At 37.1% G+C, this 24,401-nt stretch overlaps 1 protein-coding gene across 2 annotated transcripts; it reads left to right on the forward strand.

Moving 5' to 3' along the window:
* The first annotated feature begins 3,084 nt into the window (after positions 1 to 3,084).
* Positions 3,085 to 22,551, forward strand: garnet (adaptor-related protein complex 3, delta 1 subunit-like garnet). Of its 2 annotated transcripts, none has more exons than XM_028181301.2 (19): positions 3,085 to 3,340; positions 3,704 to 3,799; positions 4,101 to 4,370; positions 5,067 to 5,196; positions 5,871 to 6,010; positions 6,859 to 6,932; positions 7,498 to 7,646; positions 8,769 to 8,914; positions 11,004 to 11,205; positions 11,676 to 11,847; positions 12,647 to 12,812; positions 14,065 to 14,252; positions 15,465 to 15,608; positions 16,598 to 16,751; positions 17,937 to 18,066; positions 18,963 to 19,088; positions 20,032 to 20,155; positions 20,572 to 20,972; positions 22,270 to 22,551. In XM_028181301.2, exons 1-19 carry the CDS (start codon positions 3,245 to 3,247, stop codon positions 22,338 to 22,340), a joined length of 2,979 nt encoding a protein of 992 aa, XP_028037102.2. In that variant the 5' UTR covers positions 3,085 to 3,244; the 3' UTR covers positions 22,341 to 22,551. The 2 variants fall into 2 exon arrangements, with proteins under 2 accessions (XP_028037102.2, XP_089589059.1); XM_089732933.1 differs by lacking the exon at positions 6,859 to 6,932 and adding an exon at positions 6,372 to 6,445 and having other exon boundaries at positions 3,087 to 3,340.
* The last annotated feature ends 1,850 nt before the right edge of the window (positions 22,552 to 24,401 follow it).

Below are 24,401 nucleotides of genomic sequence, written 5' to 3' on the forward strand. Positions count from 1 at the left end.
GATAAAACCTACTAACATTAAAATCTTCTGGACAGCACTAAAACCGCCATGTTTTGTGGCCAGATGACGTCACAGTGGCACGAATTTTTTGTTGACGTTTCATTTCCATAGGTTTCCTACTTCAGTGCTATTACCGTAGAATGGGGTAAATAGGGACAAAATCGACCTTCAGATTGAATTTTAAAATAGTTCCAATTAAATAGTCACTGCTCAACCAAAGAAATAAGTTGAGTCTTGAACGTACCTAGGTGATAAAAACCGTTACATTATTTTAATTATTCATTTTAAAGAAATAATCGGTAAAATAATGGCCGTCCCAATTTACCCAGCGTCCGGGGTAAATTGACACGGTTAAGGGTTAAATTGGGATATTTGTAAGGGTTGTCAACTCGCAGTACTGCGATATATAGGTAGGTGCCATATAATTATTTATATGGACCGAAATGATGAGCACAATCCATAATTTAAGCACAATACACAACATAGTGTAAATTAAGCTAGTTTCTATTCCGAAGCGATGTGACGTGAATGATAATCAACAATACAATGATCAAAAAAAGTATGTGCATGTTATATTTTATAAAATTATTATTTAATTTCCTTAAAAATCACAACTCTGAAACAAAATCATAAAATAGAATAAAAAATAGAAAACAAAAGGACTGGAAATGCAATAATACAATTTTATTTAATCAACATTTTCAAAATAATCTTTGAGCAAGAGTGAGATATCAGGTGAATAAGATAAAAAAACAGCTTTATCTGATTACTGCCAATAATAACAAAAATAAAAGAAATTCTTTCTAAGCGAAATAACTAAACTCAATTAATTCACTCACTCATAATTGGATATCTCGGATTTTTAATTAATGGTACATTTAAAATCTGAGGCCTGTTTTTATTTGTGTGTGTTCATTGTGAATGTTAACAAAATCATGATTCGATGCGTGAATAGATTCTGAAATAACAAAAGTTTTGATTCGTTTGAGTTCTTTTAAGTTTTAATTTTTTTTATTGCTATAAAGAACATACGACCGGGCAGATATTACAAGGTAAATGTCGCGAAAAAAAAGTAATTATATATATACTTTTCTTTTACCTATAATACTTACATAAACTAACTGATAAACACATTAACCTTCTTTACATCACGCAATTAAGTGATAGTATAGGCTAAAAAATCTATTATAAGATATCAGTGACAACCCTAACAAGCCATCCCTATTTTGTCTTTTGGCGTTCCAATTTTGTGTTTTCTCGTCCCTAATTTTTCCAGTCTCGTTCCAAATTACCCTACATACGTCCCAATTTTCCCCAAAAAGAAAGGAAAAAATATACATTTTTTATTTTGTCGAAATATTGTATTTAAAATAAGAATATTGCAACTTACCGTTTGTTGTGGTATTTCCAGGTGTATTAAAAACTTATATAAACTGTGATCTTATTGAAAAAACAACGATAATATCACTTTTTTTAAAAGTTCTTTAAGCTGTTTTAAAACGCACTTTTCAACCACTATTTTAAATTTAATTTGACGAATTTTTGGGACCAACTTAACTCATGTTTAGTACTTCCATAATTAACTTGGTTTTTCTTCTATACATTGATAAATATTACCTTAAAGAAAATTAGGTAGATTCCGTGCTACAAGTACTTTGAGAATCTTCCGCAGGTTTGTCCCAATTTACCCCAGGATCCCAATTTACCCCATGTCATGGTAATCAACTATTAATACGAAACTTCATGAGAACAAACGTCAAAACGGCCATCTTAAATAACGAGCCGGTAGTGTAATTGTAATTTTTTAATTGATTCTTTCATTGGAAAGGCAAAGGGCACATGGTTCAAAAAAATACATCTTTACAACAAAGACCAAAGTCATGTAGGTATTCCATTATATGAAGTAGTATAAATGAGGTAAAGAAAAAACTATAATAAAATGAAAAAATGAGATATCATGGGAAGGCTGGTAGATGTGACACATTCATATTATTTTGTACAGGTATAGATGCATAAAGGATAGTTTACGACAGGAAATTTATTACACAATTAAAAAATAAAATGTTAATATAAAGAAGCAGTCGCTTGCCCATGCCAACACGTTGCCACTCCATACACACTAATACATATCGATTATGAAGAAACGCGGCGACACGTCGTGGTCGCCACGCCAGCAATCGGTTCTATTTGCGGCTATAAATGTTTTACACCAATAAAATAATATTTCACTATAACGGTGGGTATATACTGAGAGCTCAATCGACTATTTGGAAGAATTTACGAACTCATATCGCACGATATCCCCAAATTGAGATCCACGTGACTTATCATGCGAATGGCCCATATTTTAGCGTAAGTTTCCAATATAAAATTTTTCAAACGTCTCAAATGATAAATATTAAAAAGTAAGGTTCAGCCGTAAATGTAGTCTATTTACATCTATAATACCTTTATGATTATCAATAAAGAAATTTATAATTCTTACCATGACAACAAATTTTTGGCAGGAAATCAACACGCGAAAGAATTATAAATTTCTTTCCCTATGTCAAATTGTTTATGCTAATATACAGGAGCAGTATTAGAGCCCTAAGCCCTGTTCAGTATATATGAAAACAGGCAATTGTAGGAAAATAAATTTCTGCTTCGAATATTAGTACAATATATTTGACGGTATGCGATGGAATTTCTTTATTTATCCAATAGACAAGTCAGTTATAGAAAACTTGAGAAATTCAGAACTTTTTGGCGGGAAAACAGGGAGAGAAGTTGTGTGAATAGTTTTATTTTGTTAATTAATTGTGTTTCTTCAGATTTAAACGTGTAATAATTCATGTTAACACCATATAGTTGATTAATTGTTTAGCCTCTGTGAAAGAGCCCAAATGTTGGAAAACGAAAGAAAGTCGCTGGATGTGGCTTCTTGAGTTCCTTCAAAAAGTTCACTAAAGTCTCAGAAAATAAACATTAAGACTTTGTTCGTCGTATCTAACAGATTTTTCATATAACCGAATCCAAGCTTAGACTACTATGGCGTGATACCATCGCCTTACCTATTAGAAAAATGGAACTACTACTTGACAAATTGATGAGTTTTGTCATTTTTGTCATTTTAAGCTTCGTTGACGTAGGTGGTGAAAATTTTAATTTTTACAAGTTCTGTAAAGATGTATCAGTGAGAAATATCGAAAATAATTGTGCATATTCTATTTGATGGTTAAAAGAAGAAAGAATACGAATCAAAATGGCTTTAAAAAAAGTCAAAGGCAACTTCGAGAGGATGTTTGATAAAAACCTTACGGATTTAGTTCGAGGTATCCGAAATAATAAAGATAATGAGGTACATTTTATACATACATCAGTACTTCGTTTCTTAATCATATAAAATGGGTTTTATTTTAATACTTTCATTATTCATTGTACTTAGTATTGATATTAGTTTTTGCTCAACCTGTTTATGATCTTTATGCACAATTTCTTACCGTTTATATTTAAATACGGATTTGGAAATAGAACATTATTAGAACCGATGTGTTGATGTAATTAATTAAATTAATTATGATATTATTCTAATATGTATGTAATTATTTGTTCAATGAATTTCTTTTTTGTATAAACTTCGAATATGTCAAGAAATTCGTCTTATTTATCATGAATTAAAATACGTAAATATATTTTAATGAATCAACTTTTTTTCTTTTAGGCCAAGTACATTGCCCAATGTATGGAAGAAATAAAAATTGAACTACGACAGGATAACATTGCTGTTAAAGCAAATGCTGTTGCAAAATTGACATATGTATGTATTTTGTAAAAACTTTGTAAGATATTTTTATACATATCACTACAGTAGTCTATTGAGCTTTCTCTTCTTCTTGCAATGGCAGTATGTTTAAATGATTTTACCATATGGCTTAAAATGATTGATTAAATTAATTGTATACTTAGTTTTGTTCATAACCCTTGCCATAAAGCTGATAGAGCTGAGTGAAGCTGATTGTTGTCAATTTATGATTCTAAAGAAATTCTACAATGACTTCCATTCTGAGTAACCAATACAAATTGTAGAGCCAATTAAAATAAATATTTTATTATTATAGCTGCAGATGCTGGGATATGATATATCATGGGCTATATTTAACATAATTGAAGTAATGAGCTCAAACAAGTTTACATGTAAACGTGTTGGATACTTAGCAGCAAGTCAGTCCTTCCATGCTGACTCTGAGCTGCTCATGTTAACCACTAATATGATTCGTAAAGATTTGAATGCTCAAAATCAATATGAAGCTGGGTTAGCTCTTAGTGGATTGAGTTGCTTCATTTCCCATGACTTAGCTAGAGATTTAGCAAATGACATCATGACATTGGTAAGAATTTTTTTTTTCTCTAAAATAACTTATTATCTATATGGTGTTAGCCTGGAATATCTGCCACCACATTTTTGCATGTAGGTGTCTTAAAAGACAAACATAAAATTTACTCGAAAACATGGAGCCGCATTTTCATAGTACAACCTCACTTCGGTTTTCTTTTTACTTTTAGAATCTGGTGGTTGTATGGTGAATTGCGAATTCACTATACAATTGCCAATTATTTCCATACAGCAATTATGTGTTCTAGTTTATAGAATGGAACAACTGCAATGAAATATAATTGAGACTTCAACCTCACGATTCAAGGTGATGACAGTATTTACATTGTGATGTCTATGAGCTCTACTCAACACAAACTTCATTGTGAGCTCTAGTGTATTTTTACACAATTAGAAAAAAGGAAACAATTGGAGGGAAGATCATTTCAAAATCAGATGGTACAAGCAAAAATGTATGAAATGCTGTATGAAAAATAATATTCATAATCTTTGGTTGATATTGAGATAATATTGAAAAAACAATCAAATTGGTTGCGATTAATTACACCTTCATGAATAGTAGTAATATAAACAATGAATGTTTTTTTTTTATTTGCAAAATGCTGAATAAATATTTACTTTTGTGTTTTCTTATATTCCATTATTACTTTACAAGCACATTATCATATATCAATATTCAAATTTATTTCAGATGAGTTCCACAAAACCTTATTTAAGAATGAAGGCTGTGTTAATGATGTATAAAGTTTTTCTAAGGTATCCTGAAGCACTTAGACCTGCATTTCCTAAATTAAAAGAAAAGCTGGAAGATCCGGATCCAGGTAAAATCACATAATGAAAAATCATTTTCACTACAATATAATTGAGATTTCAACTTTCATTTGTAGGTATAATATATATTCATGTTCATTTTCATTTTCATCATCCAAAGATCGAATTTTTTATCAGAACCTAATTAGATATATTAGTTTCTGACTATCTCGCGTATCAAGATACATTAAACAAACAAGTAATTTTTTTTATTTTTTTTATTCCGTGGGTGGACGAGTTCATAGCCACCTGGTGTTAAGTGATTACTGGAGCCCATAGACATTTATAACGTAAATGCACCACCCATCTTGAGATATAAGTTCTAAGGTATAGTTACAACGGCTGCCCCACCCTTCAAACCGAAACGCATTACTGCTTCACGGCAGAAAGAGGCAGGGTGGTGGTACCTACTCGTGCGAACTCGCAAAAGGTCCTACAACCAGTAATTACGCAAATTATAATTTTGCGGGTTTGTTTTTTTATTACACGATGTTATTCCTTCACCGTGGAGGTCAATCATGAACATTGGTTGAGTACGTATTTCATTAGAAAAATTGGTACCCGCCTGGGATTCGAACACCGATGCTTCGCTCAACACGAATGCACCGGACGTCTTATCCTTTAGACCACGACGACTTCAAAATTTTTCGACATTGGAATCGATATGCGAAAAATGTGTTTACAGGTGTACAATCGGCAGCAGTGAATGTTGTTTGTGAACTAGCGAGGAAAAACCCTAAAAATTATTTATCTTTAGCTCCAATTTTCTTCAAATTGATGACTACTTCCACTAACAATTGGATGCTGATAAAAATTATCAAATTGGTATGTACAATTACATAATATATTTTTCGTTATGCTATTTTACAGTAATTTTTATTTTATAATGATCAATTCAATACATGAACGAAATGCATTTAATGATGGAGAAACAGTCTGAAGAATTTTTGAATCTATTCTCAAGCGCGACAGATAAGTCTCATAATCAAAAATTTTAACTGAAAAATATTCGATTATAATTTTTATATTGTATTATAAAAATAATTTCGATAACCACTGTATACAAAACATTTTTTTTTATCAAATGCATCATTTAATTATTACTTTTTTGTATAAACGAATTTATCATTATAAATAAGTGTATCAAATGACCTTAAAATTATCTTAAACTCTAAATTCTTCACAGTTTGGTTTAATGACCCAATATGAGCCAGATATTGGAAGAAAAATAACACAAAGCCTCATTGATCTAATTTGCAGGTACAACTAACTAGTGAAGATGTATTTCAAATTTCATATCCAGATGCTAGTTTCATTCACAACACCTCACGTTTTCGATTAAAAACTTTATATAAATACCACTTCACTCTTCAATTACCAAACACCGATGAACACACAAATGTTACAGATTATGCTCAAGTCTTTAAAAAAATATTTTTAAATTTCAATGCCTACTTTTCTAAATTGCAAGTTTTGCCAGCAAATATTCCACAACTAATTGGCACATAAATATCACGGAGTCCTCATGTTTGCGAATTAAAAATACGAGAAAATGTACAGTTATACACAAAATTCATATCACACATAAGCTAGGAGGCAAATTTTAACATCTATTTGTTATTGGTTGCCACCACATAAGCTAGTCTTATGTAGTATCATTATGTTTGTTGCAGTTCGGTGCCTTAACCCCATTAGAGCCTCGGCTTGGCAAGAAACTGATAGAACCATTAACTAATTTAATTCATAGGTGAGTCAGTGCGATAAGTGTTGTGGCGGCGACCATACACTACGGAATTGTAATATGGGGTCAATAAATGAAAATGACCAACAAATTTTATAAAATATACGTTAGCCGTTTATTAAAGACAGTGATGTTGATCATTCATAAATAACCAGCGATGTAAACGAATGTTTCTAGAATTATTGATCACTTTGCTTACACTGCTTGTTATCGATGTTTTATAGCTTCATTTAAAGCACTTGCTTCTGGAGAACACTAGATTAAGCTTGTTGTTTTTTTATATTTATCTTTGAAATAAGTTTCAATACTTATGCGGTCTAGTACCACTTTAACAAGAAAGTTGTTGAAGTGTCTTAAAATATGTTAAATATAAATAATCTCCACAAAAATAGTTACCCAAAATGTCACTTAATTTTTTTTTACGGGCATTGTAGACAGATGAGCTTACGGCCCACGTGATGGTGAGTGGTTACCATCGCTCATGGACGTCAGCAATGTCAGGGGCAGAGACAAACCGCTATCTACCTACTAATACTATTGTACTTTTATTAATAAAATACGTTTTGTTTAGCACATCTGCAATGTCATTACTTTACGAGTGCATCAACACTGTAATAGCGGTGTTGATCAGTATAAGCAGCGGGATGCCGGGACACGCAGCCTCGGTACAGCTATGCGTACAGAAACTAAGAATATTAATTGAAGATAGCGATCAGAACCGTGAGTAAATTTTCTTTTTTTATTACTTAGATGGGTGGATGAGCTAACGGCCCACCTGGTGTTAGGTCATTACCGGAGCCCATAAATATCTACAACGTAAGTGCCGCCACCCACCTTGAGACATGAGTTGTAAGGTCCCACTCTTAACAGATTTTAGAATAATCGATTTAAGAATAATATATACAAATCTTTTCAATTAGTAACCCACCGGATTGTAAATGTCAATTATTCAAAAGATTACAATGTATAAAAACATTTTTTTCGAAGAACTGACACAGATATCCCTATAGGTCAATAATGGTAATATACACATATATTATTTCCTATGCCCTACGGTTGTAGAGCGTGAGAGCAGCGAGTAAGGGTTTGTATGACCAAACCCTTTGCAGCAAATCTAGGTAAAGATTGAGAGTAACATTGTTTTATTACAACGAATGCCAGCCCTAGCCGGCTTTACGCTCTGCGACAAGTTTGAGTATTTGTCACTGTTGCAACTCCCTGCGATGTCTGAGTTTCGAATGCTTGTAAACATTCATTAAAACAGGGGTGAGCAACCTTTTTAATCAATTGGCCAATTTTTTTTTTTTTGTGGTCCGTATATTGATCAACTCTTATTAATAATTTACGAAACTTTATTTACAATAAATATTAGAATAAAAAAATAATACAAAATAACAGAAAAGATTTAATATACACATTTTAATGCAAGATAAAACAAACAAGAAAAGAACAGAAAAACGAATTGATGGAAGAAATTCGACAAAATAATTCAATTTTAGAAATGCTTGGCGGGCCGTGTTTTGCTCATCCTTGCATTAAACCATTTCCTCTTGTCTCTATACGTGAACGCATAGTTCTCAATGCCATAATTTCGCACACATCTGTCTATTGAACGGTAGACGTGACGTAATACGTAGAGATTGGAACAGCTAATTTTGACTGCACTTTCAAGTTCGATTGAACCTAATATATATCTAATTTACGTATATAAAATCAACAATATACATATCCCGTGTGAATGACAATGACGAGATGACAATTAAAATTGGATGCAATCGTTTCGTTTAACAGAATCGCCGAACATAATTAATGTATTAAGTAATATGATAATTTTGTATTAAGTAAAATACTTGGGCTTGCTGGCAATGTCAAGAATACTCAAGTCACACCCGAAGTCCGTTCAAGCTCATAAAGACCTCGTATCGGCGTGTCTTGACGACAAAGACGAGTCGATTCGACTGAGGGCACTCGGCCTTCTCTACGGAATGGTGAGTTGATTATTTTCATAGACCATGTAATGTTATGCACAATTTTGGTAATTTAACAGTTTCACCTCCATCACTACATTTACAGGTTTTGTAACTAATTTGTACTATTAAATCATATATTGCATTATTTGAGATCCGGACTGTGACGAGGTAGTATGGAGGGTAGAGTTAAGGAGAACCGTCTTATATGGGAGAAGCTTGAAAAAGTGTCCCACTTTCAGCATTAAATAACAGTTCAAAGATCCTCCAGAATGGCGCTAGCATAGGCACAGGGTATGATATGAATTGAGCAGTTATTAGCTGACTGAAGTATGCTGAGTTAGGAAATTTAATATATTTAATGATTAGAGTAGTTACTGACAGTGTAATATACAAGACCTCACATGTTTACGTAGTTCAAACTAATTTCGTCAATATAACCTAAAATTATTGCTGTGGAGACATCGATTGCATTTTCTTATCAGCTTTAAATAAAATACTTTTTGTGATTCTGTACTGCTTACAGTTCTTTCGTCCTTTTTTATTTCTCTATCTTATTCTAATAACCCTCAGCGCCTTTTTTAAAATTTACCCGGTTGCTACTGTAGCGCCACCCTTATTTAGCAGATTTTCACGGGCACTTTTTACACACAGAGACGGTTCTCCTTACTTCTACCCTCCATACAAGGTAGGTACTCACTGTTCCATATTTCAAATAAGAACCGTTAATATTGTTTGTGCATCCGTTTTGAAACTACGTTGCCACAGACACAAGTAAAGCTCTCAAACTTATAACAGTTCCACATTATTTTTCTATCTGTGGTTAAAAATAATGACACATTTCTTTGTGTTTTAATTCATAGTTTTCTAAGTCTTTTTTTTAACTTATGCGAATACCCTGTCGATTATACCGCGCCCCGTTTTAAAACACATTCACTAATGTCGATGGGCCCCCTGTTTTTGTTTGTCTACCCTTGAGCTTAGTAGAAGACTAAATTATGTCACTGTACAAACCTATTCTATGGTGGTGGTAGGAATGTTAGTCCACACGGGTCAGTACCACTGTCCTGTCTGTCTACTTCAGCAATCATGGGTCGCGGCTTGAAGATCAAATTCTCTTGGGCGTCAAACAATTGAGACGTATGTGGTCGAACGTATTTTATGGTTGTGGTGGCTCATGTACCGTAGGTTGGGGGGAATTGGGACCCTTTCCAATTCCAACGAAAAATTTCAATGGTTTTTCTTAGGGTAAAATCAATAAAATTGAGATTAAAATGGCTCCGGGGCTTTAATTTTTTATATACGATGCATTATTATACATAGTTTTACATAGTTCATTACAAAATATACACAAAAACGGAAAAAACTAGCTTGACCCGATTCATCTTGGCTTTGGGGTGAATCAGGTTACGTATGGGAACAATAGATTTTTTCGATAGGGGTGGCACTATTTAGTTCTAAGATAGGTACCTAACTTTAAGTAATTAACTTTTTAATATATTTAATGAGCTACAAAACTTTGATGACTAAATTAAACAGTTTAATATTCTTTCTAACACTAAACAAAGTCATTTTCAGGGCAACAAATTTGAATCTAACACTTCAACAAAAGTATTGTGACGTCCCAGACTTGTCTCTATTCTAACTTTAGTCCCTATTCCCCCCAATCTACTGTAATTGATTAGCTGCAGGGCATGGAATTTTCACTTCAATAAGATTGTGTAGTTGTATTCAGAACCATATGAATAAAGGGCAAGTGCGCGATATATGATTCATCCGACCGATTTCGGCCATGGCGACCACTTTGACTCCTATCCGTTGATTTGGCGCTCGTGTGCTCGAAGATGGCTTATATAGCCTATCTTTGCGGCAAAACTCCTTGCGCATTGAGGGCACATAAGCACGCCGTTCTCATAATTATAGGTTATGGCAGCAGGTAGGCGGGCCTTCAACTGGTCGCGTTTGTAATCAAGGTCAGCTTTACGCTGATCCTCGAACTCGCGTACTTTGCTGTTCACCATCCTGCGCCATTCTAGCCGCTGTGCTGCCAAGCGCTCCCATTGAGCGCGATATAATTATTATGGGAAATAAGATTGATACGCTGTTTTAGGTGTCCAAGAAAAATTTAATGGAAATAGTGAAGAAGTTGATGTCGCACATGGAACGTGCCGAGGGGACGTTGTACCGGGACGAACTGCTGACCCGGATGATCGAGATCTGTTCTCAAAACAACTACCAGCACGTTGTGGATTTCGAGTGGTACATCACGGTACTGGCAGAGCTTACCGAAATGGAAACCAGTGCTAAACATGGCAAGGAATACTTACAGTTTAATTAGTGTATAATATATTGCTTAGATGGGTGGACGAGCTCACAGCCCATCTGGTGTTAAGTGATTACTGGAGCCCATAGACATCTACAATGTAAATGCGCCACCCACCTTGAGATATAAGATCTAAGATCTCAGTATAGTTACAACGGCTGCCCCACCCTTCAAACCGAAACGCATTACTGCTTCACGGCAGAAATAGGCAGCCTGGCGGTACCTACCCGTGCGGACTCGCAAGAGATCCTACCATCAGTAATTACGCAAATTATAATTTTGCGGATTTGATTTTTATTACACAATGTTATTCCTTCATTAGTACCCGCCTGGGATTCGAACACCGGTGCATCGCTCAACACGAATGCACCGGACGTCTTATCCTTTAGGCCACGACGACTTAAACTTTTTGTTCGTATGTTTTGCGGTGTTCGTTAAACCCCGCAATGTATTGTGTAGGGTGTATAATAGCGGCGCAGCTGACGGAGGTGGGCGCGCGCGTGGCGGACGTGCGTCCGTTCGCGGCGCGGGAGTGCGGCGCGCTGTGTGCGCGGGTGGCCGCCGCGCCGCCCGGCCCCGCCTCCCGCGAGGTGCTGTACGCCGCCGCATACGTGCTGTCCGAGTACTGCCAGTTAGTTCGTTTTACTGTTTCACATATATATATATATATATATACATATGACCTAAAGTTATTTAGTACTAGCTGTACCCGTCCGCTTTGCTAGGCGAATTAAAATTAACTTTATTATTTCTCACCCCCACAAAGATTCTCATCATTAACGCCCCCGCAACTGGTGTAGGGAGTCCAACACGCATATAAATATTAGCCTATCTATTAAGTACATGTATTTTCTACATGGATACCAAGTTTCAAAGTCAATCGGATGCATCGTTCAGTAGTTATAACGGAACATCCGTAAAAACCACTGTAGATTTATATATTACATAGATAGGAATTTAGACGAAAACGATAATAGCATGTTAATCAGAAATTGCGACTTAGAGCTACTCAGGTCAATGCTTATTTTTTTTTTATATGATTTGATGAAACTAATTAATTTTACGTAATATTTCAGTATCCAAGAATAAACCTATATCACGATTTATTCTTCGATACTGAAATATCTGTGTAGCTATGTAACTGTGGTGCCCTCGATCCAGACCTAAGTTACCTAGTTTAAGCAACACTTCGCTTAATACGCGACATTTATCTGCAATTATTAAAGATGCGTTTTATTTGTTATTACCGTCAACAGTTCGATATTTTTAATTGGATTGCAATTAAATTTATTAAGTACAAATGGCTGAAGATGTTTTTATGTTATGACATTTTTTTATCAAAATTTTAAATAACTCTCCTGTAAAGTTGCAAAATTTTTGCATAAAACCACCCTTTCCTTTTTTTGTGTTTCACCCCTCGATATGAACAGGGAAGAGGAAGTGATGCTGAGCGCCGTGTCCCCGCTGCTGGCGTGCGCGGGAGTGGGCGGCGGCTACATGCGGGCGCGTGCCGTGTGCGTGCACGCCGCGCTGAAGCTGTGCGCACGGTTGCTGCGGGCACGGCGCGACCGAAACATGCGAGATCAGGACATCGAGGTGACACCGATAGTTTTATTCGAATTTTAACCAGGAGACCGTACCAACCTGACTGGTTTAGCGGAGTCTTCATTTAATTGACCGAATCTCGAACACTATTACTATTAGTATTACTCACGAATACTGGTGGTAGGACCTATAGTGAGTCCGCACGGGTAGATACCAGCCCCTGCCAGTTTCTGCCGTGAAGCAGTAATGCGTTTCGGTTTGAAGGGTGGGGCAGCCTTTGTACTATACTGAGACCTTAGAACTCATATCTCAAGGTGGGTAACTCGGTAACCACTTAAAACCAGGTGGGCTGTGAGCTCGTCCACCCATCTATGCAATAAATAAAAAAAATACAGACAAGATCACGAATTTAACTTTCTCTATTGTTAAAACCGTAAATGCTCCCTTCCATATTAAAACGTTAAATTGAATCAAGTTAAAACAGTAACTTATGATTGTTTCTGTAGGCAGAGTAATGACAACTTGAAAGATAAGGAGATGATAATGTACTTACTCTCAACTCGAAATAAATACATTTATATGAAGTTATTTCGTTTTGGTACATGCAGAAACAATTGCAACTGACGGTTTTTACACGTTATAATATGATGATCCAATCATGTATTCGCTAATTGTAGATTGGCGCCTCAGATCCCTATAAACGAAGAAATTCCTTTGACTATATAAGGATTGGAAAAATAGTAATACATAAATATTATATTCTGGCAAAGAATTATATACAAATAATATGTGTTCCATTTATTAACATTGTACGGTAACAGCCAATCAACATAAAGAACCAAACAAAAACAGTTGTGACTGATCTTAATTAAATTAAAACCGTCACTCAAACACAATATTTTTAATCATTAACTAAAATCTATTAACGATACCGATTTTAACACCCCTAAAAACGAATAAGTGGCTAATCGATGTGTATATTACAAGTTTACGTCATTGCTTCTTTTGATCTTGGATGACGTTATGCGTAATGAGATAACTTTCGGCTTTGACAGTTTGTTCAATATCAGCATTGAAGAATTAATTAATGTTTTTCCCCTCCGGGCGGAAAGTGGCAACTTTCGTCCCGCTGCGCTAAACAAAGTTGCCGCTTTCCGCCTGTGTCGGACAAAAAAATTGTATACAGCCCTTGGAAAGTAAAAAGAAAACCCCAGATCACATGTTTTCTTACATTCCTTCCCAAGGGGTGTAATATACTAATATTATTATGATTTTATAAAATTTAATTTTTTTTGGGAAACAGCTCATACGTGAATGTCTGGCGGGTTTGCGACCGCTGCTCTGCAGCGAGGATATGGAAGTACAAGAACGCGCCCATAACGCCACCGCGCTGCTGACGCTGGTCCTCCGCGAGCTCAGCCCCGGGGACGCGGAACTGCCCGCGGAGGAGCCGCCCTCAGCGACGGGACTGCTCGTTGAACACGAACAGAGGTGTGGAATGTTTAACGACAAAGGCCACCGAGCGGCTGATATTGCTCGGTAGACCGACGGCCCTAAAATATTTTTTTTCCTACCTAATCTGATAGCCTTGAAAGGCTATTTCAGCGTAACCTTAACTAGTAGGTGAGCTCACGGGACTCAAACCTGACGACGTTGCTAACGCGAACCCTAGCAAGAGCCGTGCTTCGTAGAATCTACCACCGGATCGGAAACGCGACCCACTGAGAATATCCGGCGAGAAACTCAGTGGGCTGTGGGTTAATTTACTCGTCGAGCCCTTCGTTGCAAGCGACGGGTTCGACGAGAACGATGACCGTTGTTCGGAACTTGTATATATGCAAGCTTATCTTGAAAATGTCGTGAGCGAGATTCAGGAATCTGTAAAATATCTTGCGTTGTATGATGGCTACAAGCCACAGAGGTAACGCTCGTATAGTTATAGTTAATGGCAATGTGTTGGCAGTAAGTAGCGGTCTATATCTGTGTGTCACCTCAATCAACTATGAGCTCTCCTGTTCTAGATTGAGAATATAAATCCACAGAATTTTGAAACATATTTTCAGGCTGTGGGTGTTCAATTAATCTATGTATCTGTGAGTGCGAAAATGCGAGACATAGACGACCTTCGCCTCCGAGGTGGTCCGTCGTAGCGCAATAAACAACGCACGGGTTGACACGAAATAATTGATTAAGAGCCAAGATAACCTTTAATCTATAATCATTATTTGTTATTTCGAGCTCATATATCAAAGTAAGTGACGCCAATCGAGTCACGGTGCTTGGTGTTGTTCAGTAGGTGCCTAGCACGGCCTGATAATCACCTACAGTAAAAAAAATCCTGAATATGTCAAAGAGGTCACTAAAAGTCACAACACAAATGTCGCCGTTGATATATGTTTTGAATGTTTGAAACCAATGTTTTGAACTTTTTTATTGCATAGATGGGTGGACGAGTTCACGACCCACCCGGTTGTAAATTGTTAACGGAGCCCATAGACTTCTAAAACGAAAACGCCGCCACCCAGCTTGAGATATGAGTTCTAAGGTCTCAGTATAATTACAACGGCTGCCCCACCCTTCAAACCGAAACGCATTACTGCTTCACGGCAGAAATAGGCAGGGCGGTGGTACCCCACCCGCGCGGACTCACAAGAGGTCCTACCATCAGTAAATTTAATTCAATGTCAAAAATACGCGTTTCAGTAACGGCTTAGAGAACGCGGACGACGAGGAAACGCTTAATCAGAATGCCAAGGAGGATTTGATCGAAGAATTAGCTCAATTGTTTGATGGGGAACTAAAGCCGGTTGCGCCTAAAGCCCAGAAGAAAGTGCCCATGCCGCCAGAGTATGTACTATCTTATTATACCCTTAAACGAGCAATTCTTGTATATATATAATCTGAATCTCGGAAACGGCTCCAACGATTTTCATAAAATTTAGTATACAGGGGATTTCGGGGGCGATAAATCGATCTAGCTACGATTTTTTTCAGAAAATGTTTTATTCATGTTTTCAATAATCAACTCTTCCCGACATCTATTGGCGAATAATAATACTATTTTTCTTAATTGAGGGCAACTAACCGCTTTAAAGACACAACAAGATGGCGTTATCAAAAAAAAAAAGGAGCAGAGCTCGGTCATCATCTAGTCATTACTTAATTAACCAATTTCAATTAATGACATTTCTCAATTGATTTTTGGAAGTAGCTATGAAGGGAAATGTTCCATGGATTTTTGTACACATATCAGTCCTACCAATAGTACCATTTGGTCCTACAATAAAAATAATCGTTTAATTTTTTGCACAGAACAACATTGCAAGTTAAAAATATTACCAAACTATTTGAAATTAAATACGATCGACTTAAACTTCTTAACAACCTGAACTTCAAATTCGTAATAAACTTAATGTGATTTTGTTGAAAAATAATTTTTTATTGCTTATATGATTGGAAGAGCTCACAGCCCATCTGGTTTTAAGTGGTTACTGGTTTTAAGTTTTAAAAATAAAAATTTTGAACTGAATTACCTTTTTTTTTTATTGCTGAGATTGGTGGACGAGGTCACAGCCCACCTGTTGTTAAGCCCATAGACATCTACAACGTAAATGCGCCACCCACCTTGAGATATAAGTTCTAAGGTCTCAGTATAGTTACAATTGCTGCCCCACCCTTCGAACCGAAACGCATTACTGCTTCACGGCAGAAATAGGCAGGGTGGTTAAGTTTCTTTAAAGACATGCCTTTTGTATTAGACGATAAGAATAGCTACTTTAAATTGTACTTACCTCAGTTTGTAAATAGTCAACGTAAGAGACACGTTCGTTTTGTAGCTTGAACCTGGAACAGTGGTTGTCGCGCGACCGCTGGTCGTCGGAGAGCTCGAGCTCGGAGGGGGAGGGCGAGGGCGAAGAGGGAGGCCCTATGTTCCCGGCTCCGCACGACGCGCGACCCACGGCGCAGTTCACTCCCGAAGAACTTGACATGGTAACATCAATTTTTATTCAATTTATAGCTTTAGTAGCGACCCGCCCTCGCTTCGCTTCGGAAACTGTAATTTATTATTGATTTCTACACTATTGAATGGATGTTATTATACATATAAACCTTCCTCTTCAATCACTCTATCTATTAAAAAAAAACCGCATCAAAATCCGTTGCATAGTTTTAAAGATTTAAGCATACATAGGGACAGAGAAAGCGACTTTGTTTTATAGTATGTAGTGATTATTTTGCCACTAAGACGTGAGACTGGCGGTATAAATGGTGGAAAGCGATTGTGTAGTTATTAAGACTAGGGTTTTCTGCGAGACACTGCTCTGGCTAGGGTTAGTGTTAGCAAAATCGTCAGATTTGAGTCTCGTGAGCTCATCTACTTGTTAGGTTACGCTGACATAGCCTCTCAAGGCTATCAGCTTAGGTAGGAAAAAAAATACCAGGTCCTCGTTGTAAAACGGATACCATCTGTTACTCTCAAACACAAATAGATAAAGAGAGCAGAAATTTTATTTCATTGCATACAGAGAGTGTATTAAACCTTCCTCAAAAACGAAACAAGAATGATGTTGACGGTGGATTTTTATATTGCAAGCCAACTTATTGCAATTTAGCAGCTTGCCTACGAATTACTATGCTGCCTCACAAAATACGTATGTTGCACAAAGTATTTCAGTACATAGTTCATACTTGTTTTGACTTTGGGGACGTTTTTTTTGACACCACGCGTCTACAATTGGTTATTCATTTCATTTTAACTTTATATTTCAAAATGCCTACTCTATATTCAAAAATGTCGGTATCGAAAGAAGCGGTACAGCATAAGTGCTCTTTTTTTTCTTCTTTTTTTTTCCTACCTAAGCTGATAGCCTTGAGAGGCTACTTCAGCTTCGCCCTAACATGTAGGTGAACTCACGGGGCTCAAACACTGACCACAGCAAGAGCAGTGCTTCGCAGAATCTACCACCGGATCGGAAACGCGACCCACTGAAAAGATCCGGCGAGAAACTCAGTGGGCTGTGTCTATGGGTTAATGCTCTCGTCGAGCCCTTCGCCGCAAGCGACGGGTTCGACGAGGGCGGTAACCGGTGCTTGTGGTACCTAAAAGCACCGATAGTAGATCGTAAGTGCACTTCATGTGACGTAAACTATAACGAAGGTTTATTTGTAAAACAGTTACGTGAAGCGCGGCGTCAAGAACAAGCCAACAACCCGCACTACCTCAAAGACGACTCGCCGCGCTCCTACCAACAAGACGACATTCCAATAGCAGAGATCGCACTCGAAGTCCCGCTGCAAATACACAGTGAGTGGACGTTACATTACACCACAACACTACCAGTGATCTGTACTGTACATTATATTATGATACTATTCAGTTGCGACTCTCCCCCGGACGCGTCTGGGAGGTCCACGGTGTCACTATTAGGTGCGTGCTTGTCTGTCAGTTTTATGTCAAAAACGAAACGTGTGTCTGGAAAAAAAAAACAGAAAGCATCGCTATTATGTATTTTATCGTTTATATAATATATCAATATAATAGGGTTTTTATAGAGGTTATCTTATTTTGCTTGTATTCTGTTAGCGCGCGCGTCGTATAATCCATTTAGTTTAAACTGTAGAGTTGTTGAGTTCTAGTTATAAATATATATTTTTTAATTACCTTTGTAAGCAGACGAGCATACGGCCTGATCTGACGGTAAGTGGCTACCGTCGCTAATGGACGTCAGCAATGGCTGGGACAGGGACAAATTGCTGCCTACCTATCCAACAATCAACGAACAGTGGCCGGGTATTTCTAGCTCCTTATAGCGATTATTCACTAAGTCTTACGTTCGATGTACCCGAAGTAATTAACATTAATCTATCCTTTACTGGTGGTATGAGTCCGTACGGGTAGGTACCACCGCCCCGCCTATTTCTGCCGTGAAGCAGTAATGCGTTTCGTTTTGAAGGGTGGGGCAGCCGTTGTGACTATACTGAGATCTTAGAACTTATATCTCAAGATGTGTGGCGCATTTACATTGTAGATGTCTATGGGCTCCAGTAACCACTTAACACCAGGTGGGCTGCGAGCTCGGCCACACATCTAAGCAATAAAAAAAAAATCCTATCCTAGTTGTAACTTTTTTTCTGAATCTATATTATATCGACATTCACATTATTTTACTTATTGTACTCCATAAATTGTAATAATTTCAGCTAAACGATCAGATAAGTACTTAATGTCTCGAGAGAGCTCGAGTAAAAAGAAGAAGGAGAAGCGGACGACAAAGAAGCGAAAGACAAAGAAGCAAGACAAACATTCCACTGACTCTGAGAGCGAAGGTACTTACCTCATATTGTTTCTATCATCGCTTGATCAATAAGTTTATCGCTAAAATAAACCTACTGACGCGTGGAATTTTTAACTGGATGATTGTCAAAATATTTTTACAAGCAATGGCTGCTCGGCTTCATGTCATAATTTGTTGTTGTACGCAAAATGAATTGAGAGTCGAGTAGAATTTACATCGATTCGAGTCATATTAAACTATTATTTAATCTTAAAAGTACAAATTATATATTTATTCGAGTGCCAATAGTTTAATCGACAAATTCAGATACGTGAAAAGTTCCAAATAATTTTTTCGTATTTTCTAGATAGTTACAGATATGATTTATTAGTTCTCACACGCACATTTGAACTTGTAGAAATAAACATTTTTATGTTTTCAAACTTCTTGATCAGAATAATATATTATGGTAGGCTATTTTTTAAGGGATTTTATAACCTGGTAACTAAGACCTTTAAGTCATATTTTATTTCAATATATATTCTTATTTTTATGAAAAATTATAATATGGAGTGAAATGAAATTAAATGAAATGAGACGAGATGATATGGGATGAAATATAATCTTAGTATAATGGTGGCCATTTACTGAGATTTTTTCAGTGGACTTTTTGGAGGATCACGAGAAGTAACGTTCAGCGGCTTTGTTTCATTATCCCACATTTGTGCACTTTCACAGATATTAAACAGTTAATAAACCACCGCTATTATACATTTAAACCTGAAGAAACACTAAATGGACAAAATAAAACAAATCACACAACTTCAATCCTCGCGTTCTCGCCAAAAAGTCCACATATATAGGCTAATTTGAGGATGAATGTTGTCGAAAAACGAATAATAATCGGCTTGAATTGCCGTATGTATCTATACAACACAAAGTCAGGTATAGTATAGGTGGTATAGTAAGTAACCTGTATGTGCGTGTGTGTGCAGAGTGGGAGCGGCGGCCGGCGGTGTGCGCGGGCGGGGAGATGCCCGAGGGCGCGGCGCCGTCCGACGACGAGCCGCCGCCGCCGCACGACGACCCGCACCACGCGCTCGACCTCGACCTCGACAGGTACAGTAGAGCTTATACTTTGCAGTTACTACCGTTGCTCGCTTTTTTTCCTACCTATGCTGATAGCCTTGAGAGGCTATTTCAGCTTCTTCTTGACGTGTAGGTGAACTCACGGGGCTCAAACCGGAAGTGTTGCTAACACTGGCCCTAACAAGAGCCGTGCTTCGCGGAATCTACCACTGGATCGGAAACGCGCCCCACTGAGAAAATCCGGCGAGAAACTCACTGGGCTGTGTCTATGGGTTCGACGAGAACGATGACCGGTGCTTGATGTACCTAAAAGCACCGTTAATGGATCGGGAGGATCCATAATGATGTGTCGTTACTCGCTGCTACACGCGGCACGTCCGTTAGATCTGAACTGTACACCTAAAATCGAATAAAACTTTGTAAATCATAATTATTATTATTTTAAGGCCATTACGCGAAGACGAGCTTCTTACGTCACGTCTCCAACAATATCCGTCCCCCGGCGTCGGTTTGCTAGACAAAAAGAAAGATAAACCGGCAAAGAAATCCAAAAACGTAGAAAACGACACGCCCGATAAACCTGTTAAGAAAAAGAAGGACAAGAAATCAAAGCAACGCAAGCAAAGCGCGACAGAATCGATAAAAAATGAGAAAACTGAAGATATTTTACTCATCGATGGAGTTTTTAAAAGTAACGGCGAACAACTGAAAGAAGATGTCGTTGAAAATACTGAATTAACTGTCGACGAGGGAAAGACATTAAAGACTGAGAAACACAAGAAAAAGAAAGAGTCGAAAAACAAAGATCAAACCAGTTCATCGAAGAAACGAAAGTCTACGAAAAAAGGTAAATACTTTTGTTTAATTGATTGAGCACAGGCAACATTTCCCTTATGGCTATCGTAATTGTTCTAACACGATACTTTATTTAGAAACGAATGTTTAATATCACGTATTTTCTCTTTACTGAATAGTCCAATAGGCTTTGGTATATATTAGTAGAATATACCCTTATATAGATGTACGTATAGTTGCTGATGGTAGGATATTCTGTGAGCCCGCACGGGTAGGTACCCTGCGTATTTCTGCCGCGAAGCAGTAATGCATTCCGGCTTAAAGGGCAGGGCGGCCGATGTACTGTATGTCACATATCTCAAGATGGGCGACGGCATTTACGTTATCGGTGTCTATGGACTAATAAAGATCGGAAGTTGTTGAGGAGTACATTTACCTAGGGTAAACTCTACAATATTGAGAAAAAGGTCAATCGTTCAATCTGTGCAGAATCTGCTCATCCAAAACACAGTCTCTCAAGACAAGCCTTTGAACAAAATGTGTTGCTGATGATGAGGTACGTCACTGAAACGTGATCATAATGGGCCTCACCAAAAAGCTCAGTTACGCAAAGAGTAGTGAAGAAAGCTATGCCCGGAATATCCGTGGACAATCGAATCACGAATGATTCGATTCGCAGAAAAACTATCGTAACCGATACAGCCTCGAGAATTGCTCGTAGAACACACGTATGGAAGGCGCAGCCTGGTGCAGCCTGCCTCATTCCTAGCCTCATTCAAAGCCTATATCCAGTAGTGGATGTCTGTAAGCTGATGTTGATAAAACGAATGTTCTTGATTCAATAATGCAAGACTATAAAATAGTCATTAAATTATGAAAAAAAAACCCAGTATTAGGAATGTTTTTTTTTATTGCTGAGATTGGTGGACGAGCTCACAGCCCACCTGGTGTTAAGTGGTTACTGGACCACTTAACACCTTCAGTAATGAGGAAACCGACGCAAGGAGGAGGAGGAGGAGGAGCCCATAGACATCTACAACGTAAATGCGCCACCCACCTTGAGATATAAGTTCTAACATCTCAGTATAGTTACGACTGCCCTACCCTTCAGACCGAAACGCATTACTGCTTCACGGCAGAAATAGACAGGGCGGTGGTACCTACAAGCGCGGACTCATAAGAGGTCCTACCACCAGTAAAAATGTAATCAATAAGGAAATAAATCGATCGAGTGAATCGAATGACAAACGAGTGACGCTACTAAGAGATATTAACAAGCTGTGCTGATTTAATTAATTGACAAAAACCTGAAAACAAAAGTGTATATTATATCTTTTTTTTCCTTCTAGATAAGCATGAATCCAAAACGGGCTACGAAGAAGCTTTAGGTATCTCGACACCTAGCAAAGAAGTCGTATAGTCTGTAGAACACTTTCTGAGTCTCAACTCCCACTCATGCTGTCTCAGTGCAATTGTCAAATTTAACAATTAGTAAAATATTATATATATACGTTATTTCTAACATGTATGTGTTAAGTTAGAGATTATTTTTATTCGTTTTATTTCTTAAAAACAGGTCCATGTAATAAGCATAATATAGTTATAAATAAAACAAATATGCAATCATAAAAGTGTATAATTTATATTTTAAAAAAACATTGTTTTATCGTATAAAGAAAATTGTCCTTTAAAATGTTATAATATAACAAATTTACGCAAAAAAAACACATCATCTTTTCTTACCCAGTCCAGAACACGGACCGCTTCCTCCACTTTTCTGTTTATCTTTGGTACCGACCGAAATTGCTACCTGAGCAGCAAGAAAATATATATTTAGAGTAAATGGGCTTATAAGAGGTACATAATTTGTAGCAATAGTATTTTAGTAAAAATAATCTTATTTTAATTAAGACGAGGCGGCATTAACAGATGCGTTGGTATCATAAATAATGCGATATGACTGACACGCCTGGCAAATATTCGTGTGATGAGCAGGTTTGTTTACTCTTTGTCTGGGTGTTTAATCTATAGATGCGTATATTTAAAACGTATATAAGTATGTCAATCTCTGGTACCCATAACACAGGTTATCTTAATTTGAGGCCGTTTGAACGTGCGTGAGATGATTTTTTTACAGTTATTATCTTTTTCACCTACCCTCATTACTTACCTATCATTCATCTAGTAGCAATAATTTCACATACTTGCCTATCTAGTACTTAAATTAAATACTAGTTATATAGCATGTTGCAAGCCCCCACGGACCGTTTCTATCGTCTTGTTATGTCTTGAAGCAAACAAGAGTTCCTGTTTGAAAGGTAGTTTAGCTATCTGGTAGCAGTATTTACTTTATGATATGTAGAGGCACCAGTATTATCTAAACGCCCATTTTATCTAACAACATGTATGGCTACGGATCTGTCACTTCTTATCATTTCGAGAAATCTCGTATTCACTTGTTTGATGAGTAATTTCATTATTTCACGTTGTTTTGTCAACAAGATAGCGATAACTAAACATTTCATGGAATGTATTTTAGCATTTCACGCAGTACAACTATAACAATATGAATTTTCATGTCTGATTTAGTTGTGTGAAATATATCATGGATAGAAAGGTTAATAATGAATTTTAAATGCTTTAAATTTAAATAACACAAGCGTGGATATTTGACCCTAATAAAAACTAATAAAAATTTTACTACGGCCCAGCCCAGTTAAGACACGATTGCGTAAGTACGTTATTCGGCCAACGATCGCTGTTGATTAGTAGATTGGAGGTCAAATAAACGGTACTGCGAGGTTACACGTGTGATTTCCTATTTAAATCGTGAACTGTTTTTGGTTCATATAATAAAAAATGATAACATGATCTACAAGGGTTCCCATGGCTCCTCTCCTTCATTAAATTTTTAATGATGTCTTTATCGAAATCGATTTATATATATAATTATGTCGTTGTTTCCTAAACAATAGGGCACCCGATGTTCTAGTATCAAACGATCCGAAATACCCCTTTGAAACAGCCTTTATACAATATAATTGAGACTCGATCTCGTCTTAAAATGAGCAGCGGCATTATGGTTTTTTATTACCGTATATGCAGACGACCATACGGCCCACCTGATGGTGAGTGGTTACCGTCGCTTATGGACGTCAGCAATGCCAGGAGCAGTGCCAAGCCGCTACCTACCTTTTAATGTTTTCCACAAGCATCGTTTGAAGAAGGACATGTCATAGCGCTCGGGAAACACCGTGGAGAGGAGCTCATTAATTTTTTTTTCCTATCTAAGCTGATGGGCTTGAGAGACCATATCAGCGTCACCGGGCTAGTAGGTGAGCTCACGGGGCTCAAACCTGACGTTATTGCTAACACGAACAAGAGCCGTGCTTCGCAGAATTTACCTACTACCGGATCGTAAACGCGACCCACTAAGATCTGGCGAGAAACTCACTGTGCTGTCTCTGAGTTAATTTACTCA

This window comes from Bombyx mandarina, chromosome 15 (genome assembly GCF_030267445.1).
Source record: "Bombyx mandarina strain Sakado chromosome 15, ASM3026744v2".
In the NCBI taxonomy this organism is placed as follows: Eukaryota; Metazoa; Arthropoda; class Insecta; order Lepidoptera; family Bombycidae; genus Bombyx; species Bombyx mandarina.

What these genes read in the sequence shown, in the direction of transcription:
- garnet (XM_028181301.2), top strand. Translation starts at nt 3,245, where the DNA reads ATGGCTTTAAAAAAAGTCAAAGGCAACTTCGAGAGGATGTTTGATAAA. An exon ending in TTAACTAATTTAATTCATAG is followed by an intron (nt 6,933 to 7,497) that starts GTGAGTCAGTGC and finishes CGTTTTGTTTAG; the next exon opens with CACATCTGCAATGTCATTAC. An exon ending in AAAGTGCCCATGCCGCCAGA is followed by an intron (nt 15,609 to 16,597) that starts GTATGTACTATC and finishes TTCGTTTTGTAG; the next exon opens with CTTGAACCTGGAACAGTGGT.